This window comes from Rana temporaria, chromosome 1 (assembly GCF_905171775.1).
Source record: "Rana temporaria chromosome 1, aRanTem1.1, whole genome shotgun sequence".
Lineage (NCBI taxonomy): Eukaryota > Metazoa > Chordata > Amphibia > Anura > Ranidae > Rana > Rana temporaria.
Genome location: NC_053489.1, coordinates 667,959,507 through 667,974,912, shown reverse-complemented (window position 1 = coordinate 667,974,912; position 15,406 = coordinate 667,959,507). Strand labels below are relative to the sequence as shown.

General features: G+C 48.0%; 1 protein-coding gene across 1 annotated transcript in view; it reads left to right on the top strand.

Moving 5' to 3' along the window:
- ALMS1 (ALMS1 centrosome and basal body associated protein) overlaps positions 1 to 15,406 on the top strand; it is a 62,410-nt gene that overhangs the window by 35,744 nt on the left and 11,260 nt on the right. Inside the window, exons 10-14 of the mRNA XM_040358552.1 lie at positions 1,102 to 2,204; positions 5,677 to 5,773; positions 8,356 to 8,523; positions 11,816 to 12,054; positions 13,120 to 13,294. Coding sequence (XP_040214486.1) covers positions 1,102 to 2,204; positions 5,677 to 5,773; positions 8,356 to 8,523; positions 11,816 to 12,054; positions 13,120 to 13,294 — 1,782 coding nt within the window. The remainder of the gene's footprint in view (positions 1 to 1,101; positions 2,205 to 5,676; positions 5,774 to 8,355; positions 8,524 to 11,815; positions 12,055 to 13,119; positions 13,295 to 15,406) is intronic.

The following is a 15,406-nucleotide window of genomic DNA, read 5'->3' as shown; positions in this document are numbered from 1 at the left end:
GCGTTTCACACCGTATGAAGGTGCTTGATCATAGCTGTGATTAAGCACCTTCATACGGTGTGAAACGCGTCAGTGCTTTTCCTGTTTTCTGTAACATGAAGTGATTGTATTGGATTTCATCTGCTACACAAGATATCAATAAAGATGCCTTCAACGGTGTGCGGCCGTCCAGGACTTTTTTCTTCCTTCCTAGTTCGTTGCAGAGCCAGCACCTGTAAGTTCCTAAAAGGGCGTGTGCTTTAGAGCAGTGGTCATCAACCCTGCCCTACAGGGCCCACTAACAGGCCAGGTTTTATGTATTACCATGGGGAGATGCTGTTATATCCTCTGTGTTGTGAGGGACACAAGACTCTGGTCTGGAACAATGGATGTTTATTCAGTACAGGCTGTACACTGCAACATGCATCTCAGGACAATACATATCTCTGCTTTCTACATGTGGTCTCTCTAAGATGGCTACTATGCCCCTTGACCCTTGTCATCACTGCTGGGTGGAGCCAGCCTTAAAGTGCCAGTACATGTGAAACCCTTCAGGTATAACACCTTCAGTCTAGAATACTGCAATCACTGAGCAGCAAATGATATCACCTGTCATGTATTTCGGTTATCTTGCAAACCTGGCCTGTTAGTGGGCCCTGTAGGGCAGGGTTGATGACCACTGCTTTAGAGGACTGGGGCTTAGACTGGGGCTTAGAACGGCAATCCTTCAGCATAGTGGTGTAGTGGTTAGCACTTTCACCTAGCAGCAAAAGGGTCGCTGGTTCAAATCCCAACCACGACACCATCTGCCTGGAGTTTGCATGTTCTCCCTGTTCCTGCGTGGGCTTCCTCCGGATACTCCAGTTTTTTCCCACACTCCAAAGTCATGCTGGTAGGTTAATCAGATCCTGTCTATAAATTGGCCCTAGTATGTATGTGTGTGTGTGTGTTAGCGAGTCGGGACCCTTCGGGGTAAGACCGCGCTATATCAAGATACCTCTCAACCCAACTCAACTATCAATATGGGCATATTGGATTCCAGGTGACCAACTCTTAAATGTTTGAAGTTCAATAATGAAATTGTCCAACAGTTGCAGAAATGTTTTTGTTCTTTTTATACACATTTAGGACCATTTCACGATGACAATAAAGCATCATACTGCAGTCTCCAGCACAAAGTCTCCCGTCCTGAGCCAGTATCAAAAGACTTTCAGAGAGAGAGAAAAGACCCGCGTTCAGCACGGGAGGACGAGGAGTTTTTTCCATTGAAACCGGAGGTTGATTTTGCTCCAGCACAACAGTCAAGTATGGGATCACTAAAGAAAACTGGCCATCATGACATCACTGATTATCCTAGAAGACGAGACCAGCAGGAACAGACACGTGGCACTCCACTTCATTCACCCAATGGCAGTTGGGACTTCAAAGTTGGTGTGAGAGAAAAACACGTGCGGTATGAAGATCGTAGCTTCTCTAGTGATCAACCCACCAATCCCACCAAGAGTTTCCAAAAGACAGAGTCCACGCTAAGTCAAAGCGCCATCTCCAACCACAGCCTAGATGACCTCTGGGCACGATATACCGACCGGCGGAGAAGCCATTTGTCAGAATCGAATAACAATCTGGAGGTCTCCCTGGTTGAGCGGCTGGACCGTCTCGCTAGACTTCTACAGAATCCAAAGCCATACTCGGCTACAAAAGATGACAAGGATGGAGAACAAGTCCTAAAGGTCAACAAGAAAGACCATGAGAAAAGTCGAGAGACCAGAAAAGAAGAGAGGGAGAAATTCTATCTTCGAAAATTTGGAGTTGATGCTCGGCCAGTTAATGGGACTTCAGAAAACCAAGATGGCTCCGTAAGCCGGTTATCGGAGAGCGCTTCTTCTGAGAGGGTTCTTCGTGGTGACTCGTATTCTGATTTCTCCTCTGAGGTAAGGAGTAGTGCCACAGAAGAGAGCGCCGGTGGGTCAGAAGCTGCCACTCAAACAGATAGTGCATCAACGTTTACCACCAATAGTACCATATCCACTATAGACACTGTCAGACTCATCAATGCTTTCGGACCAGAGAGGGTTCGACCTTCTTCAAAGCTCTCACGGCTATACAACACTATCGACCTCCAGAAGAAACGCTCAGAAGGGACCTCGAAAAAAGCCAGCCGGTTGTCTGCAAGTCGGGGACACTCCACGATGGAGATAAAAGATCTTCATAAAAGCCTCAATAAGGTAGGTGCAACTTGGTTTCCTACATATTTTGTTCCCTCATTACACTTTATCTATAAACTAACTTTTCTTGTTTGCTCCCTTTTTGGTTCTGCCAGAAAGCCAGTTGGCGGATAACTTTTTGTAGTGAGCTTGACAGAGATGTACTTACCGTATAAGCTGACCCGAATATAAGCCGAGGCACCTAATTTTACCACAAAAACCTGGGAAAACGTATTGGCTCGAGTATAAGCCTAGGGTGTCCATCTGCATGCCTCACTGTGCCCGTGCCTCACTGTGCCCGTGCCTCACTGTGCCCATGCCTCACTGTGTCCGTGACTAGACTTACGTATGGGAGTATATAGAAGGGGTGCCCGACTTTGAAAAATCGGTGCTCCTCGGCCGTAGGTCCCCCAGACAGCAACTTTACACACTTGTAGAGGAGAACAGGGGCTACATGTGTGCCAAGTTTGGGGTACCAGGTCCCCAAATTCCAGGAGATCAGGCGCAAAAATGTGACCCGAGTATAAGCCGAGGGGGGCATTTTCAGCACACAAAAAATGTGCTGAAAAACTCAGCTTATACTCGAGTATATACGGTAAATCTCAAAGATTCAGCCCTGCCCAGTTCACCTAAGTGGTCTGCAGAATCACCAAAAAAAGATGGCGAGGATAAATGTTCCAATGGGGGGCACCTGTCCAAGAGGGGGATTCCTCTTCTCTTGCGAGAAAATTCCTCCAACTTCCTGTTGTGTCTCCAGGACAGGAAGTAAAATACTTTTTTCATAAAAACCAGAACAAAATGCTGGTTATGGTATCAGGCCAAAAGGGAGCAAATAAGAGAAGTTCATTGTTGGTTTATATGGGCTTTAACCCTTGGAACTCGGGTGCCATGGGACAGAGGACAGGTTCTCTTACCTATGTTGCTTTTTAGGGGTTTAGATCAGTCATTCTCAACAAGGGCTCCTCTAGAATAGGGGTATTGAATTAAAAATCATAGAGGTCCAGTCAGTAAATATTTTTTCTAGTAGGGGTCTGGATCTCCTATTTGTGCTAATACTCGTCCCTCCTTCACGTCACAGTCCCTCCATTTACATCACAGCCACCTATACAATACAGGCCCCTCTTTACATTGCTTCCCCCTCACAGCCTCCTCTGCATCACAGCCTATAGGGCCCCCAACTTTTGTATCACAGTCCCTTACTTTGCATCAGTCTCCCCCCTTTAGATCACAGTCCCCCCTTTGCATCAGTTTCTCCTCTTCAAATCACAGTCCCCCCTTTGCGTCAGTCTCCTTTCTTTAGATTACAGTCCCCCCTTTGCGTCAGTCTCTCCCCTCTTTAGATCACAGTCCCCCCTTTTGCGTCAGTCTCTCCCCTCTTCAGATCACAGTCCCCCCCCCCCCTTTGCGTCGGTCTCCTTTCTTTAGATCACAGTCCCCCCTTTGCGTCAGTCTCTCCCCTCTTTAGATAACAGTCCCCCTTTGCGTCAGTCTCCTTTCTTTAGATCACAGTTCCCCCATTGCATCCGAAACCTTGTGGACGGCCTTCCCAGAAGAATTGAAGCTGTTATAGCTGCAAAGGGTGGGCAAATTTAATATTGAACCCTACGGACTAAGACTGGGATGTAATTAAAGTTCATATGTGTGTAAAGGCAGGTGTCCCAATACTTTTGGTAATATAGTGTGCTTTATGTATGTATGCATGTTATATATAGGGTTGTCCCGATACCGATACTAGTATCGGTATCGGGACCGATACCAAGCATTTCCCCGAGTACTTGTACTCTGGGAAAATGCTCCGATACTTTACCCGATACCTGACTTTCCCTGTATCCTGCTCTCCCCCTCCATGCTCCGTGTCCTCCCTCCGTGCTCTGTGTCACCCTCCATGTCCTCCTTCGCCCCCTCTGTCAGGATGGAGAGCGGCGGTAGGAGCCGCTAAATCCGGCTCCTACCTTTTCCGAATGAACAGAGTCTGTGATCACTGACTCTGTCCAGTCATGTAACTGAAACATCGTAACCCGTGTTTACAATGCTTCAGCTTATGAATGGAGAGAAGCCTCTGTCTCCTGTCCATTCATTTTCAGTGCAGCTGAGAAAGGGACTGGGGAATCTGTGTCCTTGGTCCCTTTCTCTGTCTCAAAGGGGAGATGTCAGAGGTCTGTTAAGACCCCTGATATCTCACCAAAGCCCCCCAACAGGGCAAAAAAAAAAATTGCAATAAATGATAAAAAAAAAAAAAATTGTAAAAAAAATGTAAATAAAAAAAAAAAAAAAACACTGACGCCATCCACTCCCCCCCATCCCCCTAAAAAAAAGAAAAGAAAACATTGTAAAAAAAAAAAATTATTAAAAAATACTGACACATGTGCCACTGTCACATGACATAAAAAAATATATATCGGTAATTGGTATCGGCGAGTACTTGATATAACGTATCGGTACTTGTACTCGGTCTTAAAAAAGTGGTATCGGGACAACCCTAGTTATTTTTTTATATATCTATATATATATATATATATATATACATATATATACTCTCATGTATATGTAAATCTCCATACATTGTCTATATACATATAGGTGGAGATTTACTAAAGCTGGAATCTTCAGAATCTGGTTTGGCTGTGCATGGGAGCCAATCGGCTTCTAACTTCAGCTTGTTCAATAAGCTTTGACAATAAAACCTGGAAGTTTATTGGCTACCATGCAGACCTGCACCAGATTTTGCACTCTCCAGTTTTAGTAAATCAACCCCATAGTCATAGGTGTGCGCAGCCTATTGCATTAGGGTGTGCACCCCAAAGCTCCAACACATATGCATTTTGCATATTTACCGGCCTCTTCCCCACACTCCATTCTGAAACAATTGGAGGAAGGGGGAGCCAGGGAGCACACAAGGGGACCCGGGCAACAGGAAGAAGACTAATAGGGACGGGGGGGGGTGGAAGGGCATATATCGGTTCCTATCCCCTGTATATTCCTACTGTGGCAGCTGAATGTCGACCAGAGGGAGAGGAGGAGAGAAGCCTACTTTCGGCTGCTGCAGGAGGAAAATACAGATCAGTTCCACTAAGTTTCAACCCCAACGCTTTTCCTGTCCAGGTTATGAGGGTTGGCAAGGAAATATTGTGTCAATATGTACACAGTTATTAATTTATACTTTTTTGGAGCCCCTAATGCAGTGGTTTGGCCCCCAAGACACGGCTGTTTTATGTGTGAACCCCGTAAATCTATTTGACCTCCCTATCCATTTGGTCTGGTGCTCCTTCTGTTGGTTTAGGCTTTGAGAGACTCTCCAGGGGACCATTGGGGGGGGGGGATTATGGGGGCAGTTGCCTTGTTTCATGTCTAACCTGAGCCAGCGAGCTCTTTGATTATTTTGCCTTTACCACTTTGCATTAATAAGTATTGGAGACTCAGCTCCTCATGGGTGTGTCCTGTGGGGATCTCCTTTATTCAGTCATGGATATCCCTTGTGTTTTTTGTCTCACAGATGGCAGATACAGACTCCGTCTCTTCGGGCAGCTTGTGGGAACCGGTGATGAGGAGCAAAAAGGGCTGCAAAGTGCTGAACAAAGGCATCCAGACAGGTAGGTCACCTCCACCACGACAGATTAGAAATGGAGCCAAACCTGAAACACAGTATGTACCTGTGGATGGAGGTTTGTATGTCCAGCATGGAGCTCATAGGAGACCAGCATCAAGTCTCTGCTATGGAGATGAGAGAGCAGGGAGAGCATATCTCAGGTCAAGTACAGGTTTCCTGGGAGCCAACCAATGATCCTTGTCCTTTGAGGAGCCACTGAAAGTGAACCTCTCCTACATCGGAATTATAAAGAGACGCCACGCCTTTTACAAATCTTTCCTAAATTTTATATGTACAGAGGAACCTCGGATTACGAGCATAATCCTTTCCAGGAGAATGCTTGTAATCCAAAGCACTCGCATATCAAAGCGAGTTTTCCCATCGAAGTCAATGGAAAGAAAAAAAAAATTCCGCATTGACTTCAATGGCATGCAATACCACATGCGGCCAGAGATGAGGGGGCACCGGAAAGCCTCGGAAACGTCCGGAAAGGCCTGAGGACACCTCGGAAAGGCACAGGAACTGAGTATTTCCGTGTCTCTCCGAGCATTATCGAATGGCGCCGATCGGCTGCGATTGGCTAGGGCACCCCCCCCCCCCCCCCCACCTCAGGCCAAACGTGGTATTTTTATTAACCACTTAAGACCCGGACCTTTAGGCAGCTAGGCCAGGTTTTGCGTTTCGGCACTGCGTCGCTTTAACAGACAATTTCGCGGTCGTGCGACGTGGCTCCCAAACAAAATTAACGTCCTTTTTTTTCCCACAAATAGATCTTTCTTTTGGTGGTATTTGATCACCTCTGCGGTTATTATTTTTTGCGCTATACACAAAAATAGAGCGACAATTTTTGAAAAAAAAATGCAATATTTTCAGCTATAATAAATATCCCCCAAAAATATATAAAAAAAATATTTGTTTCCTCAGTTTAGGCTGATACGTATTCTTCTACATATTTTTGGTAAAAAAAATCGCAATACGCGTTTATCGATTGGTTTGCGCAAATTGTATAGCGTTTACAAAATAGGGGATAGTTTTATTGCATCTTTATAAAAATGTTTTACTAGTAATGGCGGCGATCAGCGATTTTTTTCGTGACTGCGACATTATGGCGGACACATCGGACAATTTTGACACATTTTTGGGACCATTGTCATTTTCATAGCAAAAAATGCATTGTTTACTGTGAAAATGACAATTGAAGTTTGGGAGTTAACCACAAGGGGGCGCTGAAGGGGTTAAGTGTGACCTCATATGTGTTTCTAACTGTAGGGGGTGTGACTGTAGGTCTGACTTCATTGATTGTGTTTCCCTATATCAGGGAACACACGATCGATGACGGCGCCACAGTGAAGAATGGGGAAGGTGTGTTTACACACGGCTCTCCTCGTTCTTCAGCTCCGGGGACCGATCGCGGGACTCCAGCGGCGATCGGGTCCCGCGGTCACGGAGCTCCAAAAGACTGAGACTGCCGCTGAGCATGTCAGTTAAGTGATACTAAATCTTTCATTTGCTTCTTTCCCAGCAGCTATATAAAATGCTATATAGGGAAGTGAAGGGAGGAGCTGGGCCAGCACAAGCAGTGATTAGACACTCCCAGAAAAAGAGGGGGCTATGACAAGGAGAGAGAGAGGATTGTGCTAGGGTATTGACTCTTCCTGAAGAAGCCATGTTTGCCAGCAAGCTCAGAGGCACATTGCAAGTGAATACAAAATAAAAAAATACACTTAAAAAAGTTCCGCAAAAAAAAAAAAAATATTGAAAGCCAGCAGCTACAAATACAGCAGCCGCTGTCTTTTAATAAATCGGACACTTACCTGTCCAGGGTGCCCGCGATGTTGGCACCCAAAGCCAATCTCGCTCTCGGGTGCCATCTTCGATAAGGGAATCGGGAAGTAAAGCCGCAGCGACTTCACTTCCTGGTTCCCTACTGCACATGCACGAGTTGTGCTGTGCGATCCCACTGGTCCCTGCTGTCTTCTGGGACTTGTGTGTCACTCAGAAGACAGCAGGGGGGGATCGGAGTGAGCGCCGGATGTGGCGTAGCTCACTTAGGTGATCTATGCCCGGAAGTGGGAGAAAATACCTAGATTACACAGGTATCTGCTCCTTCCTCCCCCCTGAAAGGTGCCAAATGTGACACGGGGAACGCGGGAACGACGGTCATACTTAACATTGGATACGCCGCATATAGCAGGGGTAAGTATAAGCCGGAAAAAGCCGAACGCAAACAACGTAAAAAAAAAGCGACGGGCGGGCGTTCGTTTCTGAATCGGCGGAAATCGGAATTTGCATATTCGTTGCGTAAAAACCCGAAGTGCCACCTAGCGGCCGGCGGGAGATTGCAGCCTAAGATCCGACGGTGTAAGTCACTTACACCTGTCGGATCTAAGGGAGATCTATGCGTAACTGGTTCTTATGAATCAGTCGCATAGATCCGACCGTCGGATCTCAGAGATTCGACGGCGTATCAGGAGATACGCCGTCATATCTTCTTTCTGAATCTCCCCCACTGTCTCTCTTTTACTTTTCATTCCACCATGTAGATTAATTAACTGGCTCCACGCTCCCTTTCTCATATTCTCATAGGGGATCTGGAAATTGTGACCAGTGCCACCAAGAGACACACCCGAGATGTTGGAACAACATTCCCGTCCCCGGGAGGAGAGATGCTGAAGCCTTCGGCGGAGCGGGAAATGCCTGCACACAGCGGCAGCGGTGTCAGAAGACCAAAGACCAAGCAGTATATTCCACCGGGTGAGTGAGATCAGAGGGGTTGTCATTTTTATTTATTGGGCCTGTATTAAGGAAAGATCCATTGAGTGGCCAATCACAGGTGCTGATTTTATGAATGCTTCCAAGTGTGGCGCCTGTTGGAAGCACATGGAAACGTTAACGGTGACATTCAGTCACATCTAAGCTGGTCTGTCCAAGTTTTATGAACTCCAGAATTCAGTAATAACATGAAGGTGGCACATTCTTTAAGACCCGGTTCACACTGGGGCGACTCGTCAGGCGACGCAGCCGCCTGACAAGTCGCGTCCCATTCTAGTGAATAGAACCGTTCTAATAGTCCCGACGCAAGTCGCTCTGACTTAGAAAAAGGTTCTTGTACTACTTCGGGGGCGGCCTGCATTGACTTCTATACAGAAGTCATTTTGCAAGTCGCCTTGGAAGTTGTCTTCATGTCGCCTGGCCGAGTCGCCCCCGAAGTCGTGCCGCCCCTGTGTGAACCGGCTCTAAGGGTTTATTTAACCACTTCAGCCCCGGACCATGTTGCTGGTAAAAGACCAGAGCACTTTTTGCGATTCGGCACTGTGTCGCTTTAACTGACAATTGCGCGGTCGTGCGACGTGGCTCCTAAACAAAATTGGCATCCCTTTTTTCCCACAAATAGAGCTTTCTTTTGGTGGTATTTGATCACCTCTGCGGTTTTTAGTTTTTGCGCTATAAACAAAAATAGAGTGACAATTTTGAAAAAAATATATATTTTTTACTTTTTGCTATAATAAATATCCCCCAAAAATATATAAAAAAAAAAATTTTTTTTCCTCAGTTTAGGCCGATACGTATTCTTATACCTATTTTTCGTAAAAAAAATTGCAATAAGCGTTTGGTTTGCGCAAAAGTTATAGCTTCTACAAAATAGGGGGTAGTTTTATGGCATTTTTATTAATATTTGTTTTTTACTAGTAATGGCGGCGATCAGCGTTTTTTTTTTTGGTACTGTGACATTATGGCGGACACTTCGGACACTTTTGACACATTTTTGGGACCATTGGCATTTTTATAGCGATCAGTGCTATAAAAATGCATTGATTACTATAAAAATGCCACTGGCAGGGAAGGGGTTAACACTAGGGGGCGAGAAAGGGGTTAAGTATGTTCCCTGGGTGTGTTCTAACTGTAGGGGGGGGGACTCACTAGGGGAAATGACTGATCGCTGTTCATACATTGTATGAACAAAAGATCAGCATTTCTCCCCTGACAGGACCGGGAGCTGTGTGTTTACCCACACAGCTCCCGGGCCTCGCTCTGTAATGAGCAATCGCGGGTGCCCGGCGGGCGATCGCGCCCGCCGGGCACGCGCACGGGAGTCAGGGACGAGTGGGGGGCGTGCGCGCCCGTATTGGCTGCTGGGCTACGGGCTCTCTCCCAGCAGAGCCGACCTGCCGCCGTAAAACTGCGGCGGCTGGTCGGCAAGCAGTTAAAACAAAAGCTGTCATTTATTTTTATTTTTTTTAGTTGACTGGCTTAGGTTTTATACGCATCAGGTGCAGCTTGTGTTTTGTGCAGGCTCAGAACAAGGACATTCTAAAAACAGTTGTCTATTTTGCGCTCCCTTCACACCACACTAGAACAACAATGCAACGCACCTATTAAAATAAAATAAAATCTAGCATTTTGTATCCTCTGAGGGACACAGGTGTTCAGAAAGAGTCTGCTTATACTGCCACCTACAGTAAGGTGACCAGATTTTAAAAATTAAATCCGGGGACCCTTTTTTTTTTTCTAGTAATGGTGGCAATCGGCGACTCTCTGCCCGCCGCCGCCCTCCTCACAGCCTGTCGAGTCTCACTCTCTGGGCCCCCGGTTACTACTGGGTGGGGAGTGGAGGAAGATCACTCTGCCAGGGAAGGCAAGGAGATAAACAGGCAGGTGGCTTGCCGAGACTTGAGCCAAGGCGGAAGAACTTGCGAGCGGAGCTGAATGGGCATGCGCCCGAAACTGAAGAAATATTCCCTCCGCTCCGACCAGCACATGATCATCAGAAAGTGGCACAGATAATGGAAAAAAATACACCCCCCCCCCCTAAGCTGGTAGGAGTAGGGGGGTGTAATTCAGATTTATGTTTTTTTAATTCTGCACTGACTGTCTTTGAAATGGCCCCAGCCCCTGTTCAAATCCAATCTGGGGACAAAACCCGGGACAGACTTGATCCGGGGACAGTGTCCTCACTCAGGGGACTGTCCCCGGAAACCGGGGATGTCTGGTCACCAGTGCCGATCCTGACCTCCCTGGGGCCCTAAGCAAAATGACATGTCACATTAAAGTTGAGAAGTGGGGGGGCGCTGCCGACAGTGACATGTGACATTAGAGATTAAAGTTGTGGAGGGGGTGTTCTGCTGTCGAAAATGACATCTTACATTAAAGTGAGAAAAGCGAGGGGTGCTGACTTCTTACCTCTTCTCCCATGCAGCCAGCGAGTTGAGAAGCGGGGTGAGGGGCCGAAAACGACTTCTCACCAGGCCGGGCCTTTAGTAATCTGGGGGGCCCTCCGCAGCTTTGCGGGGCCCTAAGCGGCTTGCATAGTGAGCCTATAGGGCGGATCGGCCCTGCTGGTCACCCTAACCTACAGGACACTAGCAAACAGAAAAATCATAAGCCAGCCTCTGTACAACCCCTTCTCCTCCCAGCATGCCTCAGTTTCGTGCCACTTAAATTAGTACACCAAAGACTGGATCCCAGAGCCCAGACCTTTGAAGAGAGATGTTGCAGGCAAAGCCTAGTTTCTTCTTTCCACAAGGCCCGGGTACCATCCATCTTAGGTGTTTAGTATTGGCCCAAGGTATGGATCCGGTTGTAGAGCTCCTAGGCCTCCGCAGAGACCATCAAACAGAGCTTTCTTCTTGGCACATGTTCAACGTGACCAACCACCTTAGACACTGGTGAAAAAACTGAGGCGCTCTTCATATGGGAGGGGTTATATAGGGGAGGAACTCGCCTTGTAATTAGGGTTGCCAGTGTCCAATCACCTGATGGTGACTATCTAACCCACTAAGTAATTATCTAAGTCTCTGTGTCCCGTGATGTATGATCAAGAAATTCGATTTTCGGGAGAGCTGTGTACACCAGGGGTAAAACAAGAATGCCTCCAGGATGCCATATTGCAACGAAAGTCACAACTGAGTTTTTTGAAAGTCTTGGCAAAGTACAGTAGAAATGTCGGTTTTAATACCATAAAACCGTTTTTGTAGCAATTATTGTATATTATTTTTATTACGTTTTTTTGTCTATAGACTCTGATGGTTGTGCTTATCGTTGACAGGGCTGAGCTGGTTTGTCCCAGCTGATGGTACGAAGTGTGACTCTCCGAAGGAGAATAAGCTAAGCGGTCCCGGCCCCGCCTGGTACGAGTCCCCGCCAAACGCCAAACCGTGGAGAGAACCGCTGCGGGAGAGAAACCAACAGGGCCCAGCCATCAGAAGAGGGGAGAGCCTGAATGTCGGATCAGAGCCTGGCAAAGATAATAAAATGGTCCAGCCGTTTGTCAGGGCCACTCTACAGGTGAGGACTGTGTCCATTATCACTTCCATTGGTGGCCTCCAAGACCTGGCCATCGGCTTGAGGTGACACAGGGCGCCAGACACTGAACGTGGCGGCTGGAGCGCCGGGGACACAGAGAATTAAATTTAGGAGGAGGCAGTCAGTACTGACACACACTGGCCCAGATTCAGCATAGATTGCGCTTTATTTGCGCGGGCACAGGGCAACGATTTTGCCCTGCGCCCACGCAAATATTTTGCGCTGCCCTCGATTCACGGAGCAGTAGCTCCGTGAACTGCGATGGCGCGCCGGCAAATTTGCCCGGCGTAAGCGCGCGCAATGTAAATGATCCCGCCAGGGGCGGGAATCATTTAAATTAGGCGCGCTCCCGCGCCAAGCGTACTGCGCATGCTCCGTCGGGAATCTTTCCCGACGTGCATTGCGGCAAATGACGTCGCAAGGACGTCATTTGCTTCAAAGTGAACGTGAATGGCGTCCAGCGCCATTCACAAATCACTTACGCAAACGCCGTGAAATTCAAATTTCACAGCGCGGGAGCGGCGGCTATACTTTAGCATTGGTTGCCCCTACTATTAGAAGGGGCAGCCTTGCGCTAAAGTAGCCGTACGGAAACTCCGTACCTGGCTTGCGCGGGGCCCGCGCAAGCTTGTGAATCAGTGGTAGTATGCAATTTGAATACTACATGCTGATCACAATGGGAGCGGCCCCCGCAAGATTGCAGCCTAAAATCTGCGAGGCATAAGAGCCTTATGCCGCGCAGATTTTAGGCTGCAGCCGGTGTAACAAGGTTCCTGAATCGGGAGCACTCGTTACACCGGAGCAAGTCAGCAATTGCGCTGCGTAACCTATGATAAATTGCTTTCTGAATCTGGGCCACTGGCTCCAAATTTGGCCCTACTAAATGTCGTGCCTGGGGCCATGGCACCCCCTGCACCCCCTAACGCTACACCACTGACTGTGGTCCAGTGTACATGTTTGAGGTCTTGATTTACATATCCAACCGTGCAAAGCTTTTTTCCATCCTGAAAAGCCAACTTGGCAGTCACTGTGTATTTCTTGTGTTAGGAGTTACTGAAGGCTCACCGGCCGGATTTCATCTTCCAATCGGGGGAGAGGGTGAAACGTTTACAGCTGCTCACCAAGGAGAGGAAACTGCAGGACATCTTCCAGAGTGAGAGAGAAGCACTCTTCAACCAACCAGAGAGAAGAGGGAGGCACCCCTACCACACTTCATATAAAGGTGACCGGAGGGTTGTACCTGATGTATCATATGATAAGAAATGGCAACTTAGTAATGAAGGGCTCCTGCTTGTACCATGTTCATAAAAGCAAATCAAGGAAAAAATATTATATTCTGATTCAGCCCTCAAAAATTCCGCTCGCATTTTGCGAGTGGAATTTAGTGCAGGGCGAGTGAGGTGCAGGGACAGACCAGGCTGACCATTTCCTGGCTAAAGCGATCAGCCGGAGGACACAGAGCAGCAGGGCTGGACTGCCCTTGCGCCGCTTTGAGCAGAGGCTGCAGCGCTCCCCTCCCTCTCTCTCCTCTTCTTGTATCGCACATAGCGGGCATCTCCCGATGTGTGTCACGGAGCTGGGTCTGTGTTTGGCGCGGTGTAACAAGGTCCTGCCCCCCCCTAGACTCGTGTGATAGTAGATTGATTCAGTGTTCCGCCTATGAAACAAGCCGGTCTAGGGGGGGCGGAACCTTGTAACACCGCGCCACCAAACACAGACCCAGCTCCATGACACACAGCGGGAGATGCCCGCTGTGTGTGTGTGTGTGTATATGAGATCCATCAACTAGGCCAGGGGTCTCCAAACATTTTAAATAAAGGGCCGGTTTATTGCCCTTCAGACTTTAGAAGGGCTGGATTGTGGCCAGCAGGAGTAGAAATTGTCCTAGCATCAGTGGGAGTAAAGTGGGGGCACTGTAAAGCTGCACAGCGAGACTGCATTGATGAGGCACAGCAAAGCGACATTGATGGGGGCAAAGCAACATTGATGGGGGCACAGCAAAGCGACATTGATGGGGGCACAGCAAAGCGACATTGATGGGGGCACAGCAAAGCGACATTGATGGGGGCACAGCAAAGCGACATTGATGGGGGCACAGCAAAGCGACATTGATGGGGCACAGCAAAGCGACATTGATGGCGGCACGGCAAAGCGACATTGATGGGGCACGGCAAAGCGACATTGATGGGGGCACGGCAAAGCGACATTGATGGGGGCACGGCAAAGCGACATTGATGGGGCACGGCAAAACGACATTGATGGGGCACGGCAAAGCGACATTGATGGGGCACGGCAAAGCGACATTGATGGGGCACGGCAAAGCGACATTGATGGGGCACGGCAAAGCGACATTGATGGGGCACGGCAAAGCGACATTGATGGGGCACTGCAAAGCGACATTGATGGGGCACAGTAAGGCTACATTTAAGAGACACAGTGAGGCTGCATTGATGGGGTACAGCACAGCTACATTGATGGGGCACAGCAAAGCTACATTGATGGGGCACAGCAAAGCTACATTGATGGGGCACAGCAAAGCTACATTGATGGGGCACAGCAAAGCTACATTGATGGGGCACAGCAAAGCTACATTGATGGGGCACAGCAAAGCTACATTTAAGAGACACAGTGAGGCTGAATTGATGGAGCACAGCAAAGGCGACATTGATGGGGCACGGCAAAGCGACATTGATGGGGCACGGCAAAGCGACATTGATGGGGCACGGCAAAGCGACATTGATGGGGCACAGCAAAGCGACATTGATGGGGCACAGCGAGGCTGCATTTGGGGGCACAGTGAGGCTGCACTGATGGGTACTGATATGCTTTATGTTAATATTTATTTTTGGAACTTAATTCTGCATAAAACATTTAACACACTCATTTCATGAGATGATTTACAAGGGCGTGTTTAGGGGCGGGCATAGGGGTGGGGCAGGGACGGGCATAGGGGTGGGGCAGGGGCGGGGTTTGGTGGGGCAGGGGAGGGGTTGGGTGCATCAACTGGTGGCGAGTAACTCTTAAGGCCTGGCTAGTGGCTCAGGACTTGAAATTTGAAGCCCTGTTCTGATTACTGTATGTGGTTAAAGCCCTATCAAACTTTTTTTTTTTATTACTATTATTTTCTAAATACATATTGGCTACATTAAAATGAAAGGTGTCTTACAGTTCTCCTTCTTTTTTCTTTTTTTTAGAAAGGAGCCATAGACAGAGTAGAAAAGCCTGTCTCCCCTGCCAACGTGCTGCTGAGAAGGACCCTTGCTTTCTGTGTGGAAGCAGTGATCTCTCTGCAGAGGTCTGACAACACCCCCAACTGAGTCAGAGCTCTCCAATG